At 41.8% G+C, this 27,129-nt stretch overlaps 3 protein-coding genes across 6 annotated transcripts in view; all 3 read left to right on the top strand.

Moving 5' to 3' along the window:
* The window catches only part of MED6 (mediator complex subunit 6), a 30,126-nt gene extending 8,708 nt beyond the window's left edge, over positions 1 to 21,418 (top strand). For 2 of the 4 annotated variants that reach the window (XM_027642433.1, XM_027642434.1), the window contains exons 4-8: positions 492 to 574; positions 1,292 to 1,400; positions 1,785 to 1,900; positions 2,661 to 2,688; positions 3,258 to 5,449. In XM_027642433.1, coding sequence (XP_027498234.1) covers positions 492 to 574; positions 1,292 to 1,400; positions 1,785 to 1,900; positions 2,661 to 2,688; positions 3,258 to 3,388 — 467 coding nt within the window. In that variant the 3' untranslated portion in view covers positions 3,389 to 5,449. Of the gene's footprint in view, positions 1 to 491; positions 575 to 1,291; positions 1,401 to 1,784; positions 1,901 to 2,660; positions 2,689 to 3,257; positions 5,450 to 7,266; positions 7,339 to 9,531; positions 9,920 to 21,306 lie in introns of those variants that run through there. The other 2 variants (XR_003527528.1, XR_003527529.1) reach the window with 2 other exon arrangements.
* Positions 10,026 to 15,560, top strand: LOC113946720 (disintegrin and metalloproteinase domain-containing protein 20-like). Its single transcript, XM_027642432.1, has one exon. The coding sequence runs from the start codon at positions 10,041 to 10,043 to the stop codon at positions 12,345 to 12,347; it is 2,307 nt and encodes a 768-aa protein (XP_027498233.1). The 5' UTR covers positions 10,026 to 10,040; the 3' UTR covers positions 12,348 to 15,560.
* Positions 17,411 to 26,014, top strand: SYNJ2BP (synaptojanin 2 binding protein). Its single transcript, XM_027642437.1, has 4 exons — positions 17,411 to 17,549; positions 21,307 to 21,443; positions 22,937 to 23,032; positions 24,537 to 26,014. Exons 1-4 carry the CDS (start codon positions 17,483 to 17,485, stop codon positions 24,675 to 24,677), a joined length of 441 nt encoding a protein of 146 aa, XP_027498238.1. The 5' UTR covers positions 17,411 to 17,482; the 3' UTR covers positions 24,678 to 26,014.
* The last annotated feature ends 1,115 nt before the right edge of the window (positions 26,015 to 27,129 follow it).

Genomic DNA, 27,129 nt, shown 5'->3' with positions numbered 1-27,129 from the left:
AGGTAGTCTTTTTTTGGCAAAATGTTATTAATTTAGAAAGGCATGCTCTGTGTGTGCTTAACACCATTTGATCTGGGAAGTCTAACTGAGAGGACTGTATGAGCTGGAGAAAGCTGAGTCCAGAAGAATGAGATCTTACAGTGTTGTGGGTTTATGCTGGTAGCCAAGGCAAGTGGAATTACTTCCAGTGCAGTTCACTTGACTCTACTGGTGTGGCTCTGAAAACTCCAACTCTTGTGAGGCCAGCCATTTGTTTGAAGTCTTAAAGCTGATTCTTTTCTATTTGTTAAACAGATTTTGTTTTTTTTTTTTTCTTCTTATCAGTCTATGGCTAAGCTGCAAATAAAGCGCCTTGAAGAGAAAGGTTAAGAAGAGAAAATTTTGTGATAAGATAAATATTGCAATTTCTGCTGTTACTACTGAAATTCAGCAATACACAGTCTTAAACCAGAGCTTTAAATCGATGCTGCTCTTTTTTTTCCTCCCCACAGTTATTCCATTGGCCGATTACTATATTATTGCTGGAGTGATTTATCAAGCACCTGACTTAGGGTCTGTCATTAACTCCAGAGTTGTAAGTGTTCTGTGCATTTGATGTGTACTGGTTTGTGTTTGTTTTTACTTTTGTTTTTTCTCCAGACTGTTTAAATCTTTCCTTCACTTTTTTGAGGAAAGATCATGTGTAGTAACAGTGCAATAACTTAAAAACAAACCCCACTGGTTAATATTGTGTGCATCCCACATGAAAATGAAAGATCCTGTGACAGTGCAGTATTGCCCAAAAAGTGAGATACATTGCTTAAGGATGAAGGATCAGAATAACTGAAGCTACACAATTGCTAAAACAGCATCAGGTTTGAATAATGAAAAGAAAAATTGCTTGACAAATACACATGAAATAGTAGCTAAATACATATTCAGTGAAGCTTGCTTTGAAATGTGAATGTTGATGTTAAGCTAATGTAATATATATTTTTAAATGAGGCTTACATTTTTAAGCTGATGTGATGGCACTTCTTTTTAAATTGCATGCTTGGGTTTGTTTTGATTCCTTCTGTCTCGTAAACTACTGCTTTTGCAAGTTTTTCTCTGCCAGTTTAGAAGAGCATTTCAGAAAATGCCTTGTGAGCACCTGTTAAATTATATTCTTGGTCCAAATCTAGATGTCCCAAGTTCCCTTCCCAGAATAAAAATGAATATAGAACACTAATTTTAAAAACTCTGCTTTCAAAAATTTATATTGTATTTTCTCCTTAAATTCTAACACTGCCATATGTTCCTGTCCTGAAAGCTCACTGCAGTGCATGGAATTCAGTCTGCTTTTGAAGAAGCTATGTCTTACTGTCGCTATCACCCATCCAAGGGCTACTGGTGGCATTTTAAAGATCAAGAAGAAAGAGGTATGATTCCTAGTTGCTCCTGCATACTTTGGAAGAGGAAAGGTAATGTAGGGAAAAGCTTGAGGCAATGCATAGTGATGGTGTAGAGGTGAGGTGAAGTGTCTAAAGGGTAAGCGAGAGCTCCCTATGTGAGGAAATGAATCTTGTTCTTCTGTGCTGGTGGGGATGAACATCGAGACATAGGTGGGACATGAAAATGGTGAGCTGAGTGTCAACAAAGTGGGTGACTGTTCAACCACTGGAGGCCAGCGTACATTTTCATAAGTCAAACAAGTTTGTCAAGTGGTAAGGTTAGAGGAGAGTCAAATACCAACTTGTCGTACAACAAAGAGCTGCTAAAAGAATTTTTAATACCTCTTTCTCTAATGTTTCTGTGACCTGCAGAGAAAGCTAAACCAAAAGCCAAGAAGAAAGAAGAACCAAGTTCCATTTTCCAAAGGCAACGGGTAGATGCTTTGCTTTTAGACCTAAGACAGAAGTTTCCACCCAGGTTTGTTCAGGTATGACACTTAAAAGCCACAATATTACTGTAACTTACTTAGAAATTAAAAGACAGTGATAAGTACTTGAATAGTTGAAACTGAATAGGAATTTTGTGTATTTCTGCAATGATAACATGGATTAGATAATAAATTTAAAATGGAAGGCTCTGATTGAAGTGCAGGATTCCCCTTTGTAATTGCAGAGTCATTAAGACTTAGGAGAAACTATGAGGGTGAATTTTATTATACAAACTCCTTATCTAATAACAGAGGGTCTCAGCTATCACATTTTGCTGCTGCTTCCATTTTCATGCTTTGTGAGCTCAGTCAAGTCACCACAATATTTTGTCTTAGTTGCTTCATTGTTCTGAAGACTCATTAATTAGTGTGGAATTCTTGGCATTCTGTGAAAGTTGTTGTGATTACCTCTGGTTGTCTTTGGTAGCCATTTGTTCCACCAGGTGGTCTGCTTGGGAGCAAAGGAAATTATGTTTACAGCATCTCACAAAATCATTTGCTCCTCAGATGTGGTAAAGACCAGCTAACTGCATATTTTTGCTTTAGTGTTCTTCAGTTGTAAGAGAAAAAACTTGACGTTACAAAATGTTAATTGGATTTTGTTTGAAGTGTATTTAGTGATCCATTCTACCCTCAATTCATATTTGTAAGAGTGCACTGCCTGGATTTTATTCCAAAATGAATAGTTGGAAGGGTTAAAAATTATTATTTTGGTTTCCTTGATGTGTTGTTTTATTTTTTTTTTCTTCTTCTCCTACAGCAAAAGCCCGGAGAAAAGCCTATCCCAGGTAAAACTCTAATATTCTCACAAGACATAAAAAATAGCCTCTATATGGCAGTATTTTCCAGTTGCCATGTAAGCTCTTGCTGCTGCTACTGAGGTAGTTTGGAATTCTGACACTGCCTAATTGTGCAAAATATTGGATAAGAGTTCTCTGTGAGAGCCAGAATGAAAATGAAAAAAATATGTATTCTATTCCTACACTCACTGTAAAACTGGATTGCCTGAAGGTCCAAATGCAGGCAGTGGTCTTTGAAAGTAGGAGGGTGAAAGGGTGAATGAGGAAACAGTTTAGTCAGTCCAGCATCTTAGTAATTTTGCATGGTACTAGAAGCTCTAGAAAGCCTCTGAAGACTTTTGAGTTGATCACAAGCAACCTCAAAACAGGAAATGGATGAACTCTCTTCAATCTATTCCACTTTTTCCCACATAAGTATGAATTTACTCCCTGCTTATTCTTACACCTTTGAAATTAGTTTTGCCCCTTTGACAGCAACAATATTTTCTATGTACTCTGAACAGTATTTTAGCAATAAAAATCAGAGGTTTGACTTTCTTTTGCTGTTACATCTTTAGTGGATCAAATCAAGAAAGAACCAGAACCAGCCCCTGAAACTGTCAAGCCAGAGGAAAAAGACACTGTAAAGAATGCTCAGCAGAGTGCTGCTGCTAAAGGACCACCTGAAAAACGAATGAGGCTCCAGTGAAGGGAGAAGTTGTTGTACTTCTGGATTCGTCATTAACTGAAAAACAGGAGATTCTTGCTCCCCTTTCTTTATGTTTAAGCTCTTCCACTGAGGCTGACAATTCAGGAACTGAAGTCCCTGTAACGGCTTTTTCTGTAGAAACCTCTCATGCAGATGTTAATGTCAGGATGTGAGCTGCCTCAAAGAAGGTGTTTTCAGTCTTCATGGTTTTCTGAATGTTGGCTTCTGAGCATCATTTTTACATGGACATATTTAGCAGCCTCTTGAAAACTTTACAAACTCTTGCATCCTTTGTGTTTAAGTTTCCCATGTAAAAAGAAAAAACTTTTATATATATATATATAAAAAATCAGAATTCTTGGCAAATAAAACTCCTGGCTGCTGGGATACCTTTCTTAGATGCATACTTTGTTAACAGCAAATACACCGTGTGTGCTGGCAGCATTATTTTTGCTCGGCTACTGGAATATATTTTGAGGAGGAAAAGTTCAACTAAAGGATTTAGGCTGCCTGCTATAAATTGCTGTGCCTTTAGTATGCTTGGGATAAAGATAAAAGATTTGATAACTGGAGCCTCAAATCCGTCTAATTAGATGTCAGACTGCACTCAGTCTCCAAATGTTCTTTGGCAGTCATTTTACTTATAGGTTAAACTGACACTTTATTATAAAAGCCAGTGTTCTGTGAGAGAGATTCGTAACAAAACAGGATAAAATTTCTTGCTGTGGCACACTCAGTGAAGCTGTTTATATTTCTAATTTGTCACTCTAACTCAAATATATCAATTACATCTCTTCCTCTGTGCTCCTAGCACTTCCTTGCTCCTTGATTAGACATCACCCTTTTAGACCTGAGGAGGTAGGGCAGTGGAAGAGAAACACCACTGACAGCTATATGCTTATTGAAGCATATTTATTGCACAAACCTTTTTTTTTTTAATTGAAGTAATGGAGCAATCCTCAAAATAGCTTGCTTGCTTTCCACAACTGTTACCTTCTTTCCTGTAGTAAACTGTAGTAAGCAAGAAAAAGGTTTGTACATAGCAACCAAAATGTAGATAGGAAGGCAGACTAAGATATGCTTAGATGGCTGTGCCAAATTTATTTTCAGGTTACAAGATACTCTTTTTCTGTTTCAGTAACTTAGCTACCCAGTCAGAGCTATTTATTACTGAATGATAGAATGACCTGTCAGAACTATTTATTATTGAATGATAGAAAGACCCATGTCATTTTTGTCCTGTAATCCCAAGCTGTAATGTTACAGATGTAGATAAGCCAATAGCTGTTCTCTGCTGAAGCAGATACAGATCTGAAATTCATATGTAGGTGTACTTCAGTGTGTATTAGGTTTATTTCATACCTGGGTCAGATTTGAACAGCTATTTATCCAAATGTTGATGGAAGTAGATAATAAGCTAGTGTGAACTATTAGGTCAAGTGAAAATATAGAAAGCAGTTATTCTGGGATGCTTAAAACGAGACAGAGCTAATTGTTCGGCATTGAATCATGACAAGGTGGTGTGAATATCCTTAGAACAAAAGGGTGTTGGTTCCTTCTTTTATTAAAGAAATTCCTCTGAAAACAAGTAGCTGAAGAAGCACCAAAGCCATCGTCTCATCTACCCCAGTGATGGAAAGGAGGGATCTCCAGAAATAAGACCTGAATGATGAGGAACCTCAGGAGTCCTTGCTGTTGATGTTCAGAATGAAGTCCTTGGAAATGTCCGTTTGAGGAGCTGAGGGACCTGTATGTAATTTGGAAAAACTTAAGCAAGAAAGATAACTAGACTGCATTGTAATGAAGATCTAGGGTGTTAGGCTTTGGTTGTGGGGGGTTTCTTTTGGTTCTTTTTATTGTCGTTGTTTGTTTGTTTGTTTTAATGGAAAAAAATTATCTATTTGTATACCAAGGAAATATTTACCACTACTAGCAGAAGAAAGATATCTTGCTGAAGAGACGTACAGCTGTGGTAAAAAATGGATGGTAGAGCACAGTATGAGCAAAGTATTCTATCAGCCACTGGACTTTACCTGAAATAAAGTGTGTTGTACAGCTCAATGTCTGAAAAAGAATTCCTCTAAAGTAGGGGGGGTTGAAGAAGGGCCATAAAATGAGTTTTCTCATTTCATAGGAAAGTTTCTCCTATGATGGTACTGGGAGAACCAAGACTTCAGTTCCTTTGGAAAGAAAAGACAAATACTGAGTGTTTGTAAAACTGAGTAGTGAAGCAAGTAGGAAAGTAGAGAACTCTTGTTCTGTCTTGTAGTACAAGTTAATGAAGCTGAATTGGAGTTAACATTTAGACTGAATCATATTCCATGCTCAGAATTTGAGCTAATTCAGAGATAAGGGCCTGAAGGGGCAGACTGTCCTCATCTCTTCATCTCTTAGCAGCCTTTTGGCTTTCTGCAGACATATCTGGTATTGGCTGGTGTCAAAGGGCGTTACAAAGAATGGACTTCTGGTCTGATCCCATCTGAGGTAAAGTGCTAGCATCTAAGTTATTGAGAGGACAGAAAATGGCTTCCATTCATAAAACAATGCATTTGAATGTGATAAGCCTCTTCTAGGGGAATGATCTTTTCCTGAGAGAATTACATTATAAAGCAGTTAGGGATGTTACCAATGAGTGTGCCCATTTCTTAGCAGCTGTCCAGTGCTGAATGTCTGCCATACAAGGGACTGAAATACCTTTTGATCCTGTTACTTGCTGACCAGATATTCTAAAATAATTTTATCAGTTAAGTGAGCTATGATATTAACTTACTGAAATGACATTATGTCAGATATTACTGTTAAACTCCAAGTAATTTACTGTTAAAAAGAAGTTAAGCAGCTATCTTGTAGTCAATAATGTTTTCCAGTGTATAAGAATCTAAGCCTTTTCTCTTTGGTATTTATAGGCTCTCTCTTAGTTTAGAGCCTGACTGCTGAGGTCCAAAGTCCTTCCAAAGCACCTTCAGTATTTGTAAAGCTTATAGATGAAAGGGAGATAATCCAGCAGTTCTGAAATTTGCCCATGCTCCTTTTGCATAAAGGAGAGATTTGGTCATACTGTCTCTACTTTTTGCTCTTAGATAATAACCATTCAGACTTCAGAAGGGCTTTTCTAAGTCACAGGGTAGCAGGAGCTAAAAATTACCTAGAACTCTTAATAGAAACAATTCTTCTCATAGTGTGAAAGTACATATAAATGCGTGCATACCCATGAACGGTTATGCCTGTATTGTATATATGTGTGTATGTATACACATACATGTAAAAATCCAGCCAGACTGTAGGAAGAGGGTTAGTCTAGCTACCTCAATGTAGTGTGTAAAGCTAATGGTGTCTCAGGTGCAGCAGAAATACTGTCATTTTCAACTTTTCACTAAGTAAGGTCTGACCAGGCTATGTGTTGCTCTTGCCCATTTCTCTTTGCTACTCTGCCCCTATACTTCATATTTTAGTAACCTTTTCCCAGCAAAAATGTTAGATGCCATCTGGACAGTCAGTACGTGTTGTTTGCCAAAGCAAGCTGTATTTGGAGCAAGGCTAGAAGGGTATAGGCAATAGGAGGGACAAGGCAAAGGGGATAGAATAGCTTTATTTGGAGACATAGAGGTTCCCTTTGAGGAAAAGGGTGAAGATATATTATGCAAATAGACTGTGGTTTCACTGAACCAACAGATGGTTTCTGAACAAAAGCTGATGTGATACACTTTTTCAGGGTTGTTTTCATTATTTTTTTCAATAGCAAAGCAAATGATAACTAGGCATTCAAGGTTCAATGAATCATAGATGGATGGGTAGTGGGGAGAAATTTTCCCAGTGGGATGAGTTATGATGTATTAGTGATTTCTCAGCAATCATGTGGTTAAATTTCTTTCTAGCAGTACATGGATTTTAACCTGTGGTCCACAAGGCTCCTGGGTTTTTGTGACCTGTTCCTAAAGACTCAACAGAAGGTAAGTGAGAACAGTAAATTTGTCACTGGTAGGATTCAATTCCATAGGAGCTTGCACCTTCATTGGAAATTTTAGGGGTCTACAAGATTGAAAAAAAATTTGAAAAACTCTCATGAGAAAGCCAATTACACCTGCCAAAGAAATGTTTCTGCAGTTGAAGTAGCAAAGACTGCTGTGATATTTTTTCCCTGCTGTACTGTAAGGCCAGTCATTTTTTCTTCCCAACCTGTTCATTGTCATGCAATGAGAATCTTTCCCTCCCTGCCCTTTGATCTTTACCTGGTCCATACAGAAATGCAAGGGTCTGGTAACCTGAACATAACAGAGTGATCACTCTATGAAAATTATTTAACCTCAATGCTGAAGGGCTTGCTAGGGTGCTGAATGCAGTGGCACAAAGTTACATTGGCACTACCCCACAAGAATAATCTGCCATGAGTTCAACAGTGGAACTAGAGTATTTTCTAGTCCTAAATATATATTAAAAGAGAAAGAAAGTAGTGGACAACTTCAGGCTGGGGGGTCATACAGGTGGCAAGGGATGTCTCTAGCAAATTGGCAGAGTGATTTAGTAGGGCCTTTACTATAACTTAAGGAGTGATCACACAGGAGAAGTATGTATTTAAAAATAGCACTACAGACATTGCATGCAGATTATATAACAGGATTTTTCTGTTATTGTAGTCTGAGTTATATATATTTCAAAAGACATAATCTGACATAATTCGCAGCCCTGGAATGCAAAACTAATAATTGAAAAATAGTGGATCATTTTTCAGTAACTAGCTGCACATAAAAGACTTCACAAAAAAACCCAGTTCCTATAATTTTAAAACTAATGAGAAAATAAATCTAAGGCTAACACACATCATGGATTTGGATGTATATCTAGAAAGATCCTTCTAGATCGATCCTAATAGAAGCAGGCATCCTGTTTTCTTTAATCTGAGGTACTGTATTACAAAGTGTATGCTACTAATGCTGGCCATACTTGCAAGGAGTGAGCAAGGTGTCAGTTCACAGAATCTGAAGTTCCTTTGGACAACTGTTGGTAACCTCCACAGCTGTTGGTTAGGCCTGCCAAGTGCCCAGCTTAGAAAACCATCCCAGTCAGGACCCTGGGGCATGAGGCAGCAGAAGGAGGCTCTGAATATTTTGCTAGCTGCTTCTCTCACTGCTCGGCCTCCTGAGGGGCAGTGCCTCAGATAGTTTGAAATATTAAATGTTGCTGCCTGTCCCAGAGTGATGGTCAGCACATAGAAACTGGTCTTGAAAAGCAGGATTCCTGAGATGGATATGGGGTGGTGGGAGGGTGCACCTCCTGCAGCTGAGGAAGATAATAGCCATAGCAGGTTGGACTTCATCCCAGCTGTGCTTTCAGTGCTGAAATGAAAGTTTTGAAGAATTCCCAAAAGATAACAACTGTGGCTATGTTGAATCCCAGCAATATGTGCCAGAAAACCGGTGTGCAAAGCTGTGTTGCACAGGACATCCTGTCCTACCACAATCCAGATCACTGTGTTCTAGCTGTGTCTTGATGTCATCATGGCTAGGCTTCACGAACGAAGATTTGGGATGGGCTCTACCCACATTTGCTACAAACACGCTGGTGACTAAAAAGGCCAATGCAAGATAGACTGGTCTGGTTGCAAAAGGCACAGCAGAAAGACTCCTGAGGTGGTATCGACAAGACACCGTTCTTTCTGCATTATCTTTTCTCCTCGAGAGTGAGCCTGTGTGCGTTCCCAAAAGAAGTAGCAGTGTTATATAGTGTGTCTCCAGACCTCCCAACTGGAGGCCAGAGTAGACCAGTTATGATGATGTCTTGATGTAGCTGTATCCCAAAATGAGAATGGCAGCCAAGTGGTAGAGATACCTGTAAGTATTCTCTTTCCAGTGCTGTGCAAGCACAAGCCTTTAGAAAGGCCATGATGTGGGAAAATGGCTGCTGCATCGGTTATGTCTGTAATTAAAGCATATTGTTGTAGGTATGTAGCATCTATGGTGTAAATAGGCTTGAGGTTTTATATTTGGTGCTATTAGTTTGCCTCTATATTATTGAATGTAGTGGAAGTGAATTACCCTTATTCTATCTTTTTTCTTGGAGGGGTGTGTACAGCTGTAAGTAGCTATAATAAGGCACACACTAAGAAAGGGTACCACAAGGAGTATTTCTATATTTTTTCATTTCAGACTCTAAACTTTTCCAAATATTCTTTTGAGCTGAAAATTGCCTGTTTCTGGTGTCCACTCACAAATTATCCTCTAATAGAAAGAGTGAAAAAAGCAAAAGCCATCCTTTGAGATTTTAAAACAGATTTTCCCACTTGTGGCCTACCCAAGAATGATCTTGCTCAACACAAACATCTGTGACAAAGAGTGCAAATCTGAGCTGGGGGCCTCTCTCTCTATGTCTGCTCAGAGGGAGAAGCACCCATTAATTTGAAATGAGGCTTATAAAAATATGGGAACGTGCGTATGGAAGGCTGATTTACTCCTTCCTCCCCACAAGAGCCTCTGTCCGTGCTGAAAGGGCAGGGTCAGGAGGCAGCGATGTGCCCCCGGCCGCAGGTGCCGTTTCCCGCGGGGGCCGGGGCCGGCACGGCGGCAGTTGGAGCCTCGGGGCGGTTCCTGCCGGGCTGGGCCCTCTCAGGTTCCATCCCCGGTCGGGGCGGGGGGGCGGCCGGTGCCGGGCGGCAGCGATGGGGGCACTGCCGGGGCTCCTGGTGCTGCTGCTGCTGCTGGGGCTGGCGGGGTGCCCCGGTGCGCGAGGGGCCCGCCCCGCCGAGCCCCTCGCCGCGTGGGTGACTGTGCCGCGGCAGCTGAGCCCGCGGGCCGGCAGCGACCCCCCGGCCGTGACCTACTGGCTGAAGGTGGCGGGGCGGCCGCGGGTGCTGCGCCTGCAGCCCCGGCGGGGCCTGGTCTCCCGGCCCTTCACATTGGTCACCTACGGCAAGGACGGGGCCCGCCGGGAGGAGCACCCCTTCGTGCGGGACAACTGCTTCTACCAGGGCGAGGTGCTGGGCAGCCCTGGCTCCCTGGTGGCCCTCAGTGCCTGTGACAGGGGCCTCCACGGCGTGCTCTGGGTGGAGGATGATACCTTCCAGATCGAGCCCATCCCCAATGATCCAGCCTTTCGGCACATCCTCTACCGCATGGAGGAGGCCAACAGCCCCATGGGCCCCACCTGCGGACTGACCCCTGAGATGCTGCAGCACCAAAAGGCTGTGCTGCCCTGGTTCAAGGCTCCAAAGGCAGAGGAGGAGAACGAGGAACTGAAGGATTGGTGGACACACATCAGATATGTCAAGATAGTAGTGGTCGTGGACAATGTGCGGTTTGTGAAGTCGGGCAGGAATAAATCCGAAGTCTTGAGGCAAGTCATGGAAGTCATCAACATTGGGGACATTCTGTACAAACAGCTTTCTGTTCGGCTGTTTCTTATAGGATTGGAGATATGGACCGAAAGCAACTTAATAAATATTACTAGATCGCTCGGCAAGGTACTCAGTGACTTTAACAATTGGCGAAAGTCAAACCTGTCCCAACGGATGCACCATGATGTTGCTCACTTATTTGCATTCCAGAGCTTTGGAAGCACCCTGGGATTGGCATATATAGGGACAGTGTGTGATAACCACTGGTCATCAGCTGTTGCTTCCTTCACTGAAAAAAAGTTGTCCACATTTTTTATCACATTTGTCCATGAGCTGGGCCATAATCTTGGGATGAGCCATGATAAACCAGACTGTAAATGCAAACGAGAGAAATGCATTATGTACGAAAGCAACGCTGACACTGATGCGTTCAGTGACTGCAGTTACAAATACTACTTTGACCTGCTTGTAAAAGGTGCTGACTGCCTTCGTCAACCACCACCACCAGGCGCTTTCTACACCTCGAAGCGTGAATACTGTGGGAATAAGATATTAGAAAGTGGAGAGCAATGTGACTGTGGTTCAGAATCAGTCTGCAGAAAGGATCCTTGTTGCCACCCGAACTGTACGCTTACTGTAGGTTCAGTCTGTGCGTCTGGAAAATGCTGCAAGAACTGTAAGGTTCTTCCAGCAGGAACACTCTGCAGAGAAAGTACTGGCAACTGTGACCTGCCAGAGTATTGCAATGGGATTTCCCCTCAGTGCCCACTGGATGTCTACCTACAAGATGGAACCCCTTGCAAAGATGGTGCTTATTGCTATCAAGGAAAATGTTCTTCCCACAGTAAACAGTGCCAGGATCTCTTTGGCAAACATGCCAGGGCTGCTTCTTTAGATTGCTTCAAAGCAGTGAATACTCAAGGTGACCGGTTTGGGAATTGTGGTATTCATAACAATATCCATTTTACAAAATGCAGTATTGAGAATATCTTATGTGGTAGGATTCAGTGTGAAAACATAGTCAAACTGCCTCCCTTGCAGAACCATGTAACGCTAGTCCAAACTCCTGTTGGAGATAAAAATTGTTGGGGTCTTGACTATCACGTAGGGATGCCAGGAGCTGACATGGGAGCTGTGGAAGATGGCACACCATGTGGTAGCGATATGCTTTGTATCAACAGGACGTGTATGAGTGTATCAGTGCTGAACTACGACTGTAACGTGACAAAGTGTCATGACAGAGGAGTGTGTAACAATCGTAAGAACTGTCACTGCGAGTATGGCTGGGCTCCTCCATATTGTGAACTGGAAGGATTTGGAGGTAGCATTGACAGTGGACCCCCTCCAGCCAGGAAGACTTCTCAGAGAGCAAAAGTAAGACTAATACTACTTACTTTTTTTTGTCTCTGTTTCCTTGGAGTAAACATTACCATGCGTTATAGACAGGAAATAGTAGGATGGCTTAGGAGGATAAAGGCCCAATTCCACAGAATACTGCAGTTATTTCAAAGACTGAAAAAAACAGAAGTACCTAAAGAAGACTCACCTGATGGTAAGTCAAAATCTACTGAAGACCAACAAGCAAGAAGACCAATGCTCCTGGGGAAATCTCTCTTTAGCAAAGCCATCTGATAATATCATCAAAATAATTCAACACATTCTGAATAGCTCTAATCTCATATGATATCATTAAATGCGGAGTAAAAGTTATCTTTGTTTATTTTAAATTAATAAATGTAGGCATTAAGGCCTGCTGTTCTTTGTACGCTGAGCTCTTAAATTGACGTAGTTAGGTAAACTGTAGGTAGAGTGCATCAACAGTTTAAAAATGCAAACTTCTTAAATAGATAAGATAAATTATCTGTAGATAAATTATTTGCTTCAATTTACTCCTTCATCTAATGCTTTCTTTGATTCAGGGAGAGAGATGTTTGTGAACATCTTGCTTCTGTCATTCGTTAACAACTAAAGAGAAAATATTGCTCTTGCAGTCTCCCCTGGGTTCCTTCCAACACGAACCATTCTATGGTTCTATGATTTAATTTGCATCTGTGACACACAAACAGGCAAGAAATAGGTATTGCAGTGAGATGCAGGTGTCTGTTTCATAAGTGTTTCCAACTGTTTACAGGGAGCAGCCTTTCAGGAGGGAGGTAGACCATAGGAAACAGGGTCTTCATTTTGTGAGACAGTAGAGAAGGATTATCCAGATCACACCAGTAAACATTACATTTTTGACCATCAGATATATATCAACAGTGTAGTGGCATCAAATCTGACATTTCACAAGAACAAATTGTCTTTGTTTTCTGGAAATTTTCCAGTGCCTTGAGTGATGGCTTCTTCTGAGAAGTGTTGTGTATTTTATTGTCACTAAGAGGAGCTGTCTGTGGGGTTGCACAAGTTAACTGAATTTCTAAAGTATTCGGAACTATTCTGCAAGAGTTTTCCCCACCCAGAATTCCTACAATATTTGACAGATGTTTTAGCTGACTTTCTCACGACGTTTCTCTTGGTTTATGATGTGATTGTTTCTTACGCTATAACTGAATGTGTCCTTGCAGCTCTACAGAGTGCTACACAGAAGCACTGTATTTTTCTTTTTTTTTTTTTAACACAAGATAAAATGTGTCTAACTTCTGGAAAAATATGAGGGACATGGAAATACCATTCAATAAGTTTTAATTTTATTATTTATATTATAGCAGTGACTAGATCTTTCTATCAGATCAGCATGAAGAGGATTCTGTAGTCCAGATTACAGTGAAAACTTTTTTCTAAAGGTCTGGTGTTTCTGGATTAAGGGCTATAATGCACTTCTCTGCTAACAAAAGAATTATTTGTATTTAGAAAGCAAAGAGGACATTTTTAGCAAACATTCTATAAAGGCAGAATAAGTACCCCAATACTTGCAACATTTGGGAAGAAATATGTTCGTGACTCTACAAATGATGATGGTCAACTCTAGCTGCCTCCCAAACGTGACATTTATGTTTTTAGAATACACATTTTCCTGTAATACTTTTTTTTCTCCATAATTATTTCCTATATCCAGAAAGGGCTGGTTAGATTATGATTGAATGTGAAATACAAAGGATGTGATTCACAGTGTTTCATGGCTTTTTGTCTAACGCAAATGGATCCTTACATAATTATCTATATTTGTCTGAGGAAATGAGGTAACACATTGTTTGCTCAGCAGGCTATGCTTATTGTCTTGATAAAACATGGATAATTTTGATTAGATGAAGAAAACTTAATCCTGTGTTTATGTCAAATGACAAGATAACTGCCCCTTGACTAACACCCCAAATTTATTCCTTATAGCCAGAGACCTTTTTCTGGGGAGCATAGGGGGAGTGTTCTCTGAGAAATAATAATCGTAATGCAGGTGTTGCTAACAAGGGATACTTGATAAACAAGGGGGATAGTCAAAAGACAGAGACAAAAAGTAACACTTCACCTTCCAACTAGCTATGCACAACTGGTAAGTACTGGCAGACTTTTTTAAATTTTGCTTTTTAAATAGATGAAGAGTGGCAGAACTTTCAGACAGCCATCTTGATGGCTGCCTATTGCTGATTGATACTGTACCATAAATTGCCAAGTATAGATCTGTGCTGAGACCAGAGAAAAGTTAGAGGGTCAGGGAGTTTTTATTTACAGACCTGCATGCTGAAGAGACAGAGGTATAAATGAAAGCACAACTTAGGCTAGAACATTTATTTGCAAACGTAGTTTTGGAAAAGACAAAGCAATAAAATGCTGTAGTTTCCATTTTTCTCTATGCTTAAAGATTGATCTAAAAAACCAATTACTTAATTAGGAGGAGGCTTTCAGTGAGCTTTGGATAGGAGTATTTCTGTACGCTTTTCTCCTGTTTTTGCTTAGGCCATATAAGCAAGACAAACACCTATCCCAACAAACCTAGTCTGTGTTTTATAAAAAGTGTGAGCTGCCTTGCTAAGGTTTTCTCTTTGAAAATATTGTTGTTTCTGATTTTACCATAGCTATGAATAACTTGATTCTTGTGGTAGTTTGTTAGAAGTGTCCCGCTACTCTGAAGATGCTGCTCTGAAGGTGCTAGGAAGGTTCAAGTTTAAATTTAATCCTAATCTTTCTGGTTTCCCCTTTTTTTCCCCTCATAGTTTTAATCACCTTTTAAAATGCTTTAAATGGATGCTAGAACTTGGTTAATGTATAAGTCACTTGAACATGGAAGAGGCAGCCTGCAAATGCTGCTGCACCATCTCCCAAGAGATGTGGGTCAGTGGAGTACTTGAAATGGTGCTGGAGGAAATAAGACGACACAATCTGGTCTAGTGGAAGGTGTCCCTGCCCCTGGCAGGGGGGTTGGAACTAGATGCTCCTTAAGGTCCCTTCCAATCCAAACCATTCTGTGATTCTGTGAAGTGGCCTGTGCCAGTGCAGTAAGGTATTAAGTCTTAGGTAGCTGTTAACATGTGGCAGGCTACTTAGCGATAGGTGAAGCCTGAACCTGCCTAAGAATAAGTTACAACAATAGTATACAACATATATCCATGTTTCTTGTTTGAAATATCTTCCTGGCTAAAGAAGACTTATAAGAACACTTAATATCACAGTTATCTCAGATCAAGATAAAATTGGGTTTGTTCTAAACCAAGATTGTCATCTTTAAAATACATTAAACTGCTGCTAAGGAACAGTATGTATCTTCAAGGAGTTTGCCAAGTACCTCGCAGTTGCTCACTCACTCTTCTCCCACCCCTCCCCAGTGGAAAGGAGATTTGGAAAAGAAAAGGTTACCCTCGTGGGTAGAGATAAAACCAGTTTAATAATTGAAACAAAACAAAACAAAAAAAAGAAAAAAAAGAAAAAAAAGGCAAGAGTAAAGGAAACAAGTCCTGCACAGTAAAATTGCTAATCACCCACTGGCCAATACCGATTCCATCCCAGAACGTGATTTGCCCTCTTCCAGGTAACTCCCCCAGTTTATATACTGAAAATGTATATGTCTAGAACTAGACTGTTCTGGGGTATGGAATATCCCTTTGTCCAATTTAGGTTACCTTTCTGGCTATGCTCCCTCCCAGGCTTTTGTGCACCTCCTCACTGGCAGAGCATGAGACACTGAAAAGTCCTCAGCTCCTCCACTTAAGGTTAACACTCCTTAGCAACAACAAAAACATCAGTGTGTTATCAACATTATTCGCATACTAAATCCAAAAAACAGAGCACAGTACCAGCTACCAAGGAGAAAATGAACTCTGTCCCAGCTGAAACCAGGACAGGGGGAAAAATAATGGATGACTGTTGTGCAAATTTTATTGTGTAGTGTTCCTATTTAATGGCCACAAAAAGTATAGACATCCAGGACAACATAACTCTGCGAGCTGGACTGAAACAGATGTGAAACTGAATGCTGTGCTCAACTGTTTTAAGAAGTCTTCCCATGATAGACAAATCATGGTTTTGCCCATCATTGCAGGTGTAATTGGACCTTGAATGCCCGTCTCCCGCCTCTGAGGCAGATGTTCTAACACTCAGTTTAGCACTAAGCAATAATGTTGTAGCATTAAGGCACATAGCACACTCTTCCTCTAATTCAGAGATCCATCACCCAGATTGCCTCTCCAGATTGCCTGTCCCTATTAAATTCAGGAATCCAAAAATGCAGATCATCTGGGAATGAATGCAGTCAAAAATATTTGTTATCTGTACTGTAATACCAAACAAACTGATTGATAGTGTTAACACTGAAGACCAGAGCAGCTGGTCCTCATTTTCATCAGAGAAGTTCCTGCAACATGTAGATGTGACTGATCTTGTAGTGCCAAGCAATCAGGCAATTTAATTGGATCAGGCCTGTTCATTGTTCCCTGTTGTCATTGTCTGTATTGACAGATTTGTAGCATGTGCTGAAATAGATAAGGATACAGTTTAATAAGGAAATAAGTAATGATAAATTTTGCCTTGCTGTTTATTTCCCAAGAATCTGTTGGTTCAAGAAATCCCTGTCGTACAGAGTGCCAGGTTCAAGTGGCTTCTCTGTTAGACAGCAAGTTGAACTACTTTGCCCTTTATTGCTAGGTAATTATCTGTAGAGTTTTGAGGAAATTTCTCAAATCCTCAAACCAAACGCCTTGCTCAGGGCATAGTTAGGTACTTATTGTCCCGGCAGTGGCAGTCAGCATGTACCATTTGTGTTTCTGAATCTAGAGCATCACTTTATTGCATCACAGGATATCTAGGCAATGGCATAGATGCTGTCTCTGCAATTTGCCTGCATTTGGCTTTTGCTCCTGCCCATCACTGTCTGATCTGCTTTTCAGCTTGCTGTGAGGCCAGTTAAAAGGGCTGGGAACAGGTCAGATATCTCTCTCTTTCTCTGCTACGTTCTCCCTAGACAACAATCACCTACTTCTTAACCTTCCTGAGCAAGCCAGCTCCAGCCTGGGGAGCAAAGCACGGCCAGGCACAGATGCCGCGTAGGATCTGGGGAAGGTGCGGGGGGCAGGAGGACGCTGTGCTGGGATCCCCCGGGCCCTCTCCTCTCCAGCCTCTACAGTGAGCGCCCGTCGCGGGCGGCCCGAGGGCCCAGCGGGAGCAGCCCCGTCCCGCGGGCGGCTGCAGCTCCCGGGCCGGGCCGTGCCGCTCGCAGGACGCGCTGGCACCGCTTCCCGCGGCGCGGACTACAACTCCCAGCGCTCCGCGGCGCGGCCCGGCGGCGGCGGCCGAGGGGACGGGAGCGGCTGCCCCGGGTGTCGAGTTCATCAGGCCGCAGCATGAACGGCAGCGTGGCGGGCGGCGGCTACGCCGAGGAGATCATCAGCCTCACCCGCAGACCTTCAGGTAAAGACGGGGGCGACCGCCCCGCGCTGGCCCCGGGCGCCTCCCGGGCCGGGGCAGCCGCGCCGAGGCCTGCGGAGCTCCCGGGGAGGCCGGAGCGGGAGCGCGCGGTGGTGGCGGGGGCTGGCAGTGCTGCCGTGGTGGGCACAGGCGCGGCGGCGGAGGGCCCGGCGACGAGGTGCCGGCGAGGACGGGAGGGAGAACGGGCAGCCCTGCGGTGAGGGAGAGCTGGCTGGGTCAGGCTCGGTCCTCTGCGGGAGCCCCGGCCGGTGTCCCCGTGAACAACTCGCCTCTGGTTTTCCCAGGAAGCTGCCATCTCCGGTGGAGCTCCTGTTGCTTCCAAGTGAGGTGGCAGGCGTTGAGCGCCCAGCCGCGTTGGATACCCTGAGTTAAGTGCCATTTCAAAACCGTGTGTCCCAGTGACCGTGCCCCGTAGTGTCAGCTTGGCGGTCATTGTACGGGGTAGCACGAGGGGCTTCGGGGTGGTGAGAGAGAGGAGCACAGGCTGGAGGGGAGAGGGAACAGGGCAGTCCTTGGGGCATTGTTTTGGCTTTGCTTTTCAGGATTTATGATGCCATTCAAATCACACTTTCAGAAGTGCGGCAAGTTAGCACCAAACGTACAACTCCTGAGCAAGATCCTGGCTCTAAAGAACCTCTGGAACAAAATCCTGACTCCAGGGAGGTTTCAGAGCTACAGCTGTACTTTTGTGTGTGAGGCCTTTGTCTTTAATTAAAACGAGCATAAAAGAAAGCGTGGCAGTCCTTCCGTCTGTCTGCACAACTGTTAGGGGCGGCTGCTGGCCGGCCTCGGCTCCATGGGCTCCCCAGGGACTGCAGCACCCACAGCGTTGGCCTGTGTGCCGTTTTGCGATTTCTGGGGTGAACGTATTTCTTGGTAGGTCCTGGCCCCTGTGCTGGCAATCAGAACCCAGAGGGTGGGCCCGGGGTGCAGTCCTCTGCCTCCCCTGCTCGCCAGAACGGCCACTGGTCTGAAAGACGTGTAGCCCTGCCTGTAGAGCCATGAGGTCAAGCTGTGCTTGTCAGTGAAAACTGTTTGCTAAACAAAGCCGGTTCTGATGCGAAAGCTGTTTCCATGCATTTGGGAACCTAAAATTTTGAGAGAGGCGGAAGGGAATGTTGATATGCAGAGTTGAGAATGGTCTTGGATGTGGCCACTGTGATTTAAGTCTGGTCATTAAGACGAGCTGTGCATTTTTAGTTAGGCTTCTAACTACGTTACTTGATTTGAAGGTTCTACAGCCCCTTTTGGCCTTAATGTACTTACCATATAAATTCATTTCTGTGGAAGGAACAAAACACTATTATCTGTGAAGCACAATGTAATACCATAGTCTCCCAAATCAAAGTTTAGACTGCAACTTGTTAAAATAGGTCTGATGCTAAACATCTCTGGCAAAAGTTTGCTAAGGTGTTGAATGTATTTCCAGTGGCAAAATGGTGTGTATATGTCTCTTTTTCAACTTTCTTTGTATTCAGTTCTTTTTTTTTTTTTTTTTCTAATCCTGGCAATTATAATTTTTTTCGTGTCTTTTTGAAGGACTTTTTTAGTTTCAGGGAGGTTAAATGAGGCATAGGGAGGTCTGCAGCCTCAGGGAGGGTGAGAAGTTTAACCCAGAGCCTGCTTTTAAAGCTTTACTGTTCTGCTTCTGTTTCCTTTTAGACAAGAGACTTAGTGCCATGTGCTCCCTTCCTCCCCTTGCTCCTTTTCTTCTGGCTGTGCTGTGTCTTTTTCTATGGCTACATGAACTGTAAGGGAGAGAATAGCAGAGAGCTCAAGGAATTATAGGGAAGATATTTTTAGCCAGAGTGGAAGTTTAAGTGCTGGAAAGGAAAGACACAGTGAAAAAGTTCAGTGAATACTGAACTTGGTCTAGCATGAATTGCTGCTTCTTTGGCACAAAGATTTACATCTGCTGATGAAGGCTGTGACTTTTGATTATTTCTCCAATTGTGGATGAAAAGTTGCAAAATATATACTTTTTTCATATATATATATATATATTTGAGGGCTTTTATATATGTGAAAGAGAATCAATGTGTTCTGAAACTCTAGCTCCTTCTTTCTGGCTTTTTAATAAGTGCTGATTAAACCTTATACTTTCTGTAGTATTGATTTCCTCTGTTTCCAGGGTATTGGCTTTGTGGCAAATAATTTTTAGGTTTATGGATTTTTAATTTTTTTCTTTTTTATTTCCATTGAAGAATGTGTTATTGTTCTCGACGGCCCCTGCTTGGAACAGATATTAGTCTAGTTGAAAAGTCAGTGTTTATTCAATTTGCTCTTGCTTTCATTTTCTTCCTCGCTTGTCTGAAGCTGCCAGGAAGGGAATTTTTAAAAAAAAAAAAAAAAAGCATGGCAAGATTGCAGTTAATATTTCTTTACTTCCAAGCTGTAGATGCACACTTGAAATAGCATGACTCATTTTGTAAATCCTTTGATCTCCTATGACTGATTTTAAATGCTGCTTCCCAGCAGGCACAAGGTGGTTTTGCTTTCATTTGCAACTCCTCTTCTCCAGGTTTCTAGCCACAACTTTGAGTGAAGATAAGAAAGAAAGTGAAAACAAATAAATCAGCCTGGCTGAACATGGGCAGAATTTACCTTCAGCTGTTCTTGACTATAACTTTTGGATGACTGATCTATGTAGGAAAAAAAAAAATTGTTTTTTTTTCATTTGCTTTGAATGTGTATATGATTTTTTTTTCTTTTTCCTTAGCTTTTCTTTCCCTTATTTCTTTGCAAGCCTCTTCTTAGGGACCTTTTCCTGTCCCCTGTCATGTATTATTATTTATAGACAATCTTAGCTGCATGTGCAGTGGGGAATGTGCTCTTGTAACCTGTGGTTTTCCAGATTCCCAGATTCTGAATTCAGTTAGTTCTTCTGGGTTTTGATGAAGCAAGGAATTTTAACTTTAATCCAGAAGCTGGATCCAGCTAGATATCTGTAACTGAGGCTTACTTTAAAGAATGATATAAAATGGCAAAAATGTGAAGTGGACGTCAGTTCTGTTTAATGTGTGCGTATTCTTTTTTGTTTTGCTTTAAATCTGCGAACCTTGTCTTTATTTCCTGTCATGTTTTGAATTCATGTAACAGAACAAAGTGATTGCATACAATTTGAAGAAGCTTCATGTAGGATAGTCTTATTCTTGGAGGTAAGGCACACCAGTTCCAGCTCCTGGGATGTGGAAGGGGAGCCTTCTGAGCTCTAGTACAGTTCTGCTTGCCCGTTTCCTCATCATCTGTAGACAGAGTCTGATGTTTCTTGCCATTCCTTACCCTGTTTCCCAGCTCACAAAATGCTTGTCAGGCATTTCTTGTTGCTCAAAGGTAATGATTTACTATAGCCTCATGCGAAATGCAAAATGATTTCATTTTCCTTCATGCTGTGCTGAAGAAGTGTATTCCTGCTGAGGGCTGAACCGGCATCTCAGAGATGATGGCATGTCCCTCAATATTCCCCAACACCCTGAATACAGCTCACCATGTTTTGTGAAATGAAGCATCTGGTTCCTCAGGCATTTAGTGTCTCTCCTCTGCTTTCAAGACCAGTTTTGTGAGACTAATTTCTAGACAGTGGTAGTTTAAAAGGATGATGTAGATTTATGTGCTGTGAGTTTTAGTGTGGTGAAGAAAGTAGGGCATCGTGGGAAGGTGCATTCCCGATAAGCAAGACAGCAAGAATATCTGAAGCTTTGAGCTTTTTCTCATCGGTTTTCTCTTTGGCTTACCTTAGGGCTGGGCTTCAACATTGTTGGTGGGACAGATCAGCAGTACATTTCCAATGACAGCAGCATCTATGTCAGCCGGATCAAAAAGGATGGGGCAGCTTACCTTGATGGCCGATTACAAGAAGGAGATAAAATTTTAGCGGTAAGCCCTGTCCTCTGTCGCCCCGTGTGTTCTTGAAGTGCTGTTATCAGTGATGTGATATGAGAGGCAGGCTTGCCATCGCACTGCACAGAGAGGAATGATTTGGTGAATGCAATTAGGTGATGCTGAGCAGTCTTCATGGAGGAGCTATCTTGGGGTTCTGGGGAGAGCTTTGAGTGCTGCCTCTACAGATGTGCTCGTCTCTTGCCTTCTTGATTTGTCTCAGAAGCACTCTATGGTGCTGCATTTGTGTTTCCTCTGGGACTTGCCTTCCTAAGGTTATAGAATCCATCAGAACTTCTCTTGTTCACAATGGATCATCATTTACACACGTGTAAATAAAGGTTTTCCATTTTTTGACCGGTAATCTATGATTACTGATCCTTTTGCTCAGGGGGATTTTTTAACTATAAAACTTCTAGACCATAAAATTCTTGTTTTCGTTTCAGCTCCTCAGGAATAATACAGGCTGCTTCTCCTTTTAGAAAAATGTTTTAAGATGACTGATGTTCGGTCTCACTGGTTCTTCAGGCAGCTGGCAATCGTACAAGACAATATGCTTTACAAAGTGATGGATGAAGAAGTAGCATCTTCTAGTGTGATACACAATCTTCTAGTACTCCCTAATTTTATTTTACACTTGATTATTATGTTCCACATGCAATATTTTTAGCCTCTATAGACTGCCTTGCACTAATTGGAACCTATTATTGATCCATGAAATGATCCTAAGTTAAATAGAGAATATTATCCTATCTTTTCTCAACTGTTTAATATATATGTATTTGTGTTTGGGGTATCTAAATATGAAGAGAAGGAAGGCATTGGATGTGATCTTAAGGGATACAGTTATGGGTAATGGGGATGAAAATAAAAAATTAGGATAATATAATCACTTAGTGAATGAAATCAAGTGGGCTATAAAGCTTTCTGCCATGATATATTGTTTTAAATTAAGAAAAATCCTACCACTTTCAAGGGATGCCAATAAGTATATAAGTATTTTTTGTTTTGTTTTGTTACATCAATGTGCTTTTAAATTTATGTTTACAACACTTTCTCAAACAGCGGGGTTTCAAAGGTGCACCAGTAGAGGGAACAATGTGGGAAAGAGACTCATAATAATAATTTTGCTGTAACTGCTCTTTTGTTTTCATTAGCTGTCAGAATCACTCCTTTGATTTGTTTCCAGTAAAGCAACAGCATCAGAAACTGCTATTGACACAACTGTGGTCTTATGTTCTGATTTTGCTTCTAGGTAGTTTTTTTCAGTACCCTCAGTGTTTTGGCTTGGTGTTTCTCATGTTCTGCCTCAACGTATAAAAATACATCTATAATGATGAATATTGATATTGCTGATTATAGTATCATGCCCCAAATACAGAATTTTGTGAAAGATGAAGATTTTTACCTCCTTCCTATGTTAGCCTGCGTCATTAAAAATTTGCTTTTTTTGTCTTCAGCATCTGGTTCTCCTTTTCCTTTTTTGCTAGGTCAATGGCAAAGACTTGAAGGATTTGCGGCACAAGGATGCTGTGGAACTGTTCAGGAACGCAGGCTGTGATGTGTCTCTGAAAATTCAGCGCAGGGTATGTGTTACCTGTTTCTTAGGGTTATTTCTGGCTCAGTTTAGGCTGTTTTTTATGATTGGTAGCTGTCTGTTTGATAAGGAAGAAGAGTACTATGTCCAGGTGCTCAGTGTGACATGTGCATATAAAGATCTTGTTTGACCTATGGCCTTCTCTAGTTGCCACAGCTGTAATTGTCTGCGTATTGCTTTGTAACTCCCCAGGTCATTGTTTTGCTGGAGTATGGTGTGTTTGCTCACAGATCTCCTTTCTCAGAGGTAAAGGTTTGTCTGTGAAGAGAGAATCCCAAGTTCTCCAGTTTTGTTTCAATGGCCAAAATTTTACTGGACACAGAATTCCTCTGTTGTTTTCAGAGGTCATCACTTATGTTAGTGTTGAGATGTGTGTGTGGCCCACCACTACAAGAAAGACACTGAGGCACTGGAGTGTGTCCAGAAAAGGGCAATGAGCTGGTGAGGACTCTGGAGTACAAGTCTTATGAGGAGCAGCTGAGGGAACTGGGGTCGTTTAGCCTGGAGAAAAGGAGACTCAGGGGAGACCTTGTCGCTCTCTACAACTACCTGAAAGGAGGTTGTAGGGAGGTGGGTGTCACCCTCTTCTTCTGAGTAAGAAGTGGTAGGACAAGAGGAGATGTCCTCAAGTTACACCAGGGGAAGTTTAGGTTGGCTGTTAGGAAGAATTTACACCAGGGGAAGTTTAGGTTGGCTGTTAGGAAGAATTTCTTCACTTGAAAGGATTGTCAAACATTGGAACAGGCTGTTGAGGGAAGTGGTTGAATCACCATCCCTGGAGGCATTTAAAAAATGTGTAGATGTGGGGCTTAATTTAATGGTGGACTTGGCAGTGCTGGGTTAATGGCCAGACTTGATGATCTTGGAGGTCTTTTCCAACCCAAAGGATTTTATGATAACACGAAATGAGGACTGCTGTAGTTTGAATGTACTGGCACTATTTGAGATATAACAGAGAGGAATCGTCAATCCTTTGTTAGCATTGAATCCTTCATTTCTGGCTAGCATTGAAATTGACAAAAGAAATGCTGATCAACCTGAAGCATGTTGGTGGGGAGAGGTGGGTTGAGATCCCTTTTCTACTCCCTTAGCAAAGGAGTAAGTCTTCTGGACCAGTGTAGAGGGTAGGTAAGAAAAACAGAGATAACTAGTGATGTCCTTTTCCTGGTAATGAGGAGGAAGTGGTGTGGTGGGAAGTGTATCAGTGAATGACTGGGTATGTGTGTGTTATTGTTTCTGCTGTATCCTGCTTCAGTTCGTTAGAGTCCTAGTTTACAAAGTGGCAGAGAAACACGAACATGCCTGGTACTGACTGGATACTCTGCAGTTAAGCTCAGTCCATCCAAAGCTGTTTTAACCTTCCCATGCGTGGAGTTCACAGACAGTGGGGAAACTATCTTGAACATCCTTACAGAACCACCTGGTCCAGACACCAAACTGGAGGCTCTCCTGTGATGGGTTCTGACACAAATAACTTCTTTTTTTCCTTGTAGTTGCAGCCACAAAATGGCCCTGTGGGTCATCAAAGCGATGGAGAATCAGGTGGGCTTCCTCTAGCAGCCATTCTTGTGCCAGGCCTGGCGCTTGCCGCAACAGCAGTCTGGATCTTGCTGAGGTATCGACAGCGGATGTGAAGAGTTCACGTTTGGGATATCACTGCATATTTTACACAACTATGATGTAATTTAAAGATAGAGAATCAACGATCGTGTCACAGACTGATGTCAAAAAGGATTATTGCCTATCATCAAAGCTGCTGCTGATGTTCTTATATATTGATTTTGTTGCAGGGTTGATGGAAACAGAGAGGAAAAGGGGAAGGGAGAAGACTGTATTTATGCAAAGAGTGGGATAGCTGTTTTTTGGACAAATCTGAGGAGGTTTTGCCATCCTCCTCTATTTTGCACCACGAACTTTCAAACACACTCATCTATTCCACATTTTAAGATGTAACTGTTGGTTAAAGGGCATGGGAGTTGGGGTGATTTTAAATCAAAAATATTTACTAGAGGCTTTGCCTTGTTTCCACAGAATTTTTTCTTGAAACTAATGATCCCTGTCTGAAGCATGAATAAAGAGAAGCAATGCAGAGGGTATATTATTTTTTCCATTGAATTTTTGTTGGTTGTTGCTAAATAAATGCCTTAAGAAAAATGTGTAAAATATAATATGTGGTTTTGCAGGTAAAATCATTGGCGTAGCTGCTGATTTAACAGTAATATGCAGTATTGGTAAGGTATTTTGCCAGTTGTGGAAAGATAGAAGATAGCCTGCCACTAGAAAAAGGTTTTGTTTGTCAAAATGTCTGCTCATTCTTGAGTCAGGGTTGTAAGAGAAAGCTTTCTGCAAAATAGTAGCATACTGGAGAGAGAGAGACAGGCAGACAACTGATTCACAAGGATAAGTGGAGGCAAGAGATTTGAGCATGTTGAAGCTGCAGACGAGCCTTTAGATGAGTAATGAAGTCCCTCCATTCATCAACTGGATTGAAGTCTGCATCTCTCAGGTTAAAGGTCTGGTTTGGGGATTGTTTTTTTCATGGGGAATACTTCAGATAAAGTAACTTGCTCTCTGCAGTTGGAATATATCATGATGATTGAAAGGGAGAAACTGAGAGCAGGCTGGGATCATCCTGGCTATTGCTTGTTTGTGTTGTATGATGTTCAGGAGATAGACTGACAGCTTTAAGTCAGGGTAAACCTTAGCAAGTAAAACCAGAGGGAGAGACCATTGCTCTGGAAAGCACATTGCTGAATTTACCTGCAGGGTCTCATTCTCCTCACTGTGATTTGAATAGTTTTAAATGCCCCAGCTGATATGAGCTCTATGGGGTAAGAACTGTTTCTCTTGTCTCCAAGAAATCAATATGTTTTGATTTTTTTGTAAAAGAAAAGCAGAATGCATGGTCTGGTCTGTATAATGCCAAAAAACCCAGTCACATATGCAATATATGTATTCAAACAAAGAAAAACTGGTGTCTTGGTGCTTTACTTATCTCTGTTCTTATTATTCTAGCACTGGTGTTTGCTCAGGGCCTGTCCTGCTGTCTGCCGGAGATAGAAGCGCTGTGCTATTATACATGGCGTTCCTAAATCATCATGGAGTCTCAGAGCACTTAAACCTCATGAAATACTGCTTTGGCCTATAAACTGCTCTAGTGTAGTGGGGAGAGGAAATGGGAGGAATTTTGCTCCATGTTCTTAGGGGACTTTAGGAACAGACTTGAGGTTTGTTGAATGTATATTGGTGTTGGATGGCCTGGGCTGATGCATGCAGTGACTTGCCTTGGCCTGCAAACCAGTTATGCCTGATAGCAGCAGGGCTGCTGTTCAGACAGATTGTTGCGGGTACAGCATGAACCAGCTTGTTTGTCTGTGACCTTCTCTGAATATTTGGCTGTGGTTTCCACGTGGAGCACATGTGTGTATTATGAAGGATGATAGCAGTTGATGGTGTTTTATCACATTCTTCAGAATAAAGATGCAGACAGTAAGGAAACGGCCCATCTGAAACAAACGTCTTGTTAGCCCTTGCCTGAGCTAAGTTTTTGTGATGAGGAGTATATGGAACAGGCTAGGAGGATGAGGATTTGCAGAAGGGAGTTAGTTTCCCTCATTTCCCATTGACCTAAGAGAAAGCAAAGCCTTTGGGGTTTTTTTTGTTTGATTTTTTAACCTTTCAGCTTTGGGACTTTCATACTGTTCAGACATGATTGCCATCTGTGTTGCAGCAGGGAGAGGGTTATATCCAGCGCCCAGATAATGATGTGACTTATTGACCAAGAAGAGGCTGTTTCTGGTGCACAGTGTTCCTTTGGATTTCTTTTCACAGTTACGGAATGATTTTAGTACCGCAGCATTTAGTCAGTAGCTTTTCTAGAAATTTGAGTACTAGTTTTTACTCAGAATTTAAACCATCCAGTCTAACAGTCAGGAACACCTTTCTATGTCTGCCTCCTTCAAACTAGTGCCTAGGGAGTACCAAACAATCCCTTTTCCAATCCCCAGCCCCTTCTTGTCCCATTTATTGACAAAATCCAAGTGGAAAATGTCTCAACTCCGAACTCTCCTGTGAACTGTGTCTTGT

The sequence above is a fragment of the Corapipo altera genome, unplaced genomic scaffold (assembly GCF_003945725.1).
Source record: "Corapipo altera isolate COAL_440 unplaced genomic scaffold, ASM394572v1 23b, whole genome shotgun sequence".
Taxonomy (NCBI): domain Eukaryota; kingdom Metazoa; phylum Chordata; class Aves; order Passeriformes; family Pipridae; genus Corapipo; species Corapipo altera.
The sequence above is the reverse complement of the archived record's forward strand: the minus strand, read 5'-3'. Positions and strand labels throughout refer to the sequence as shown.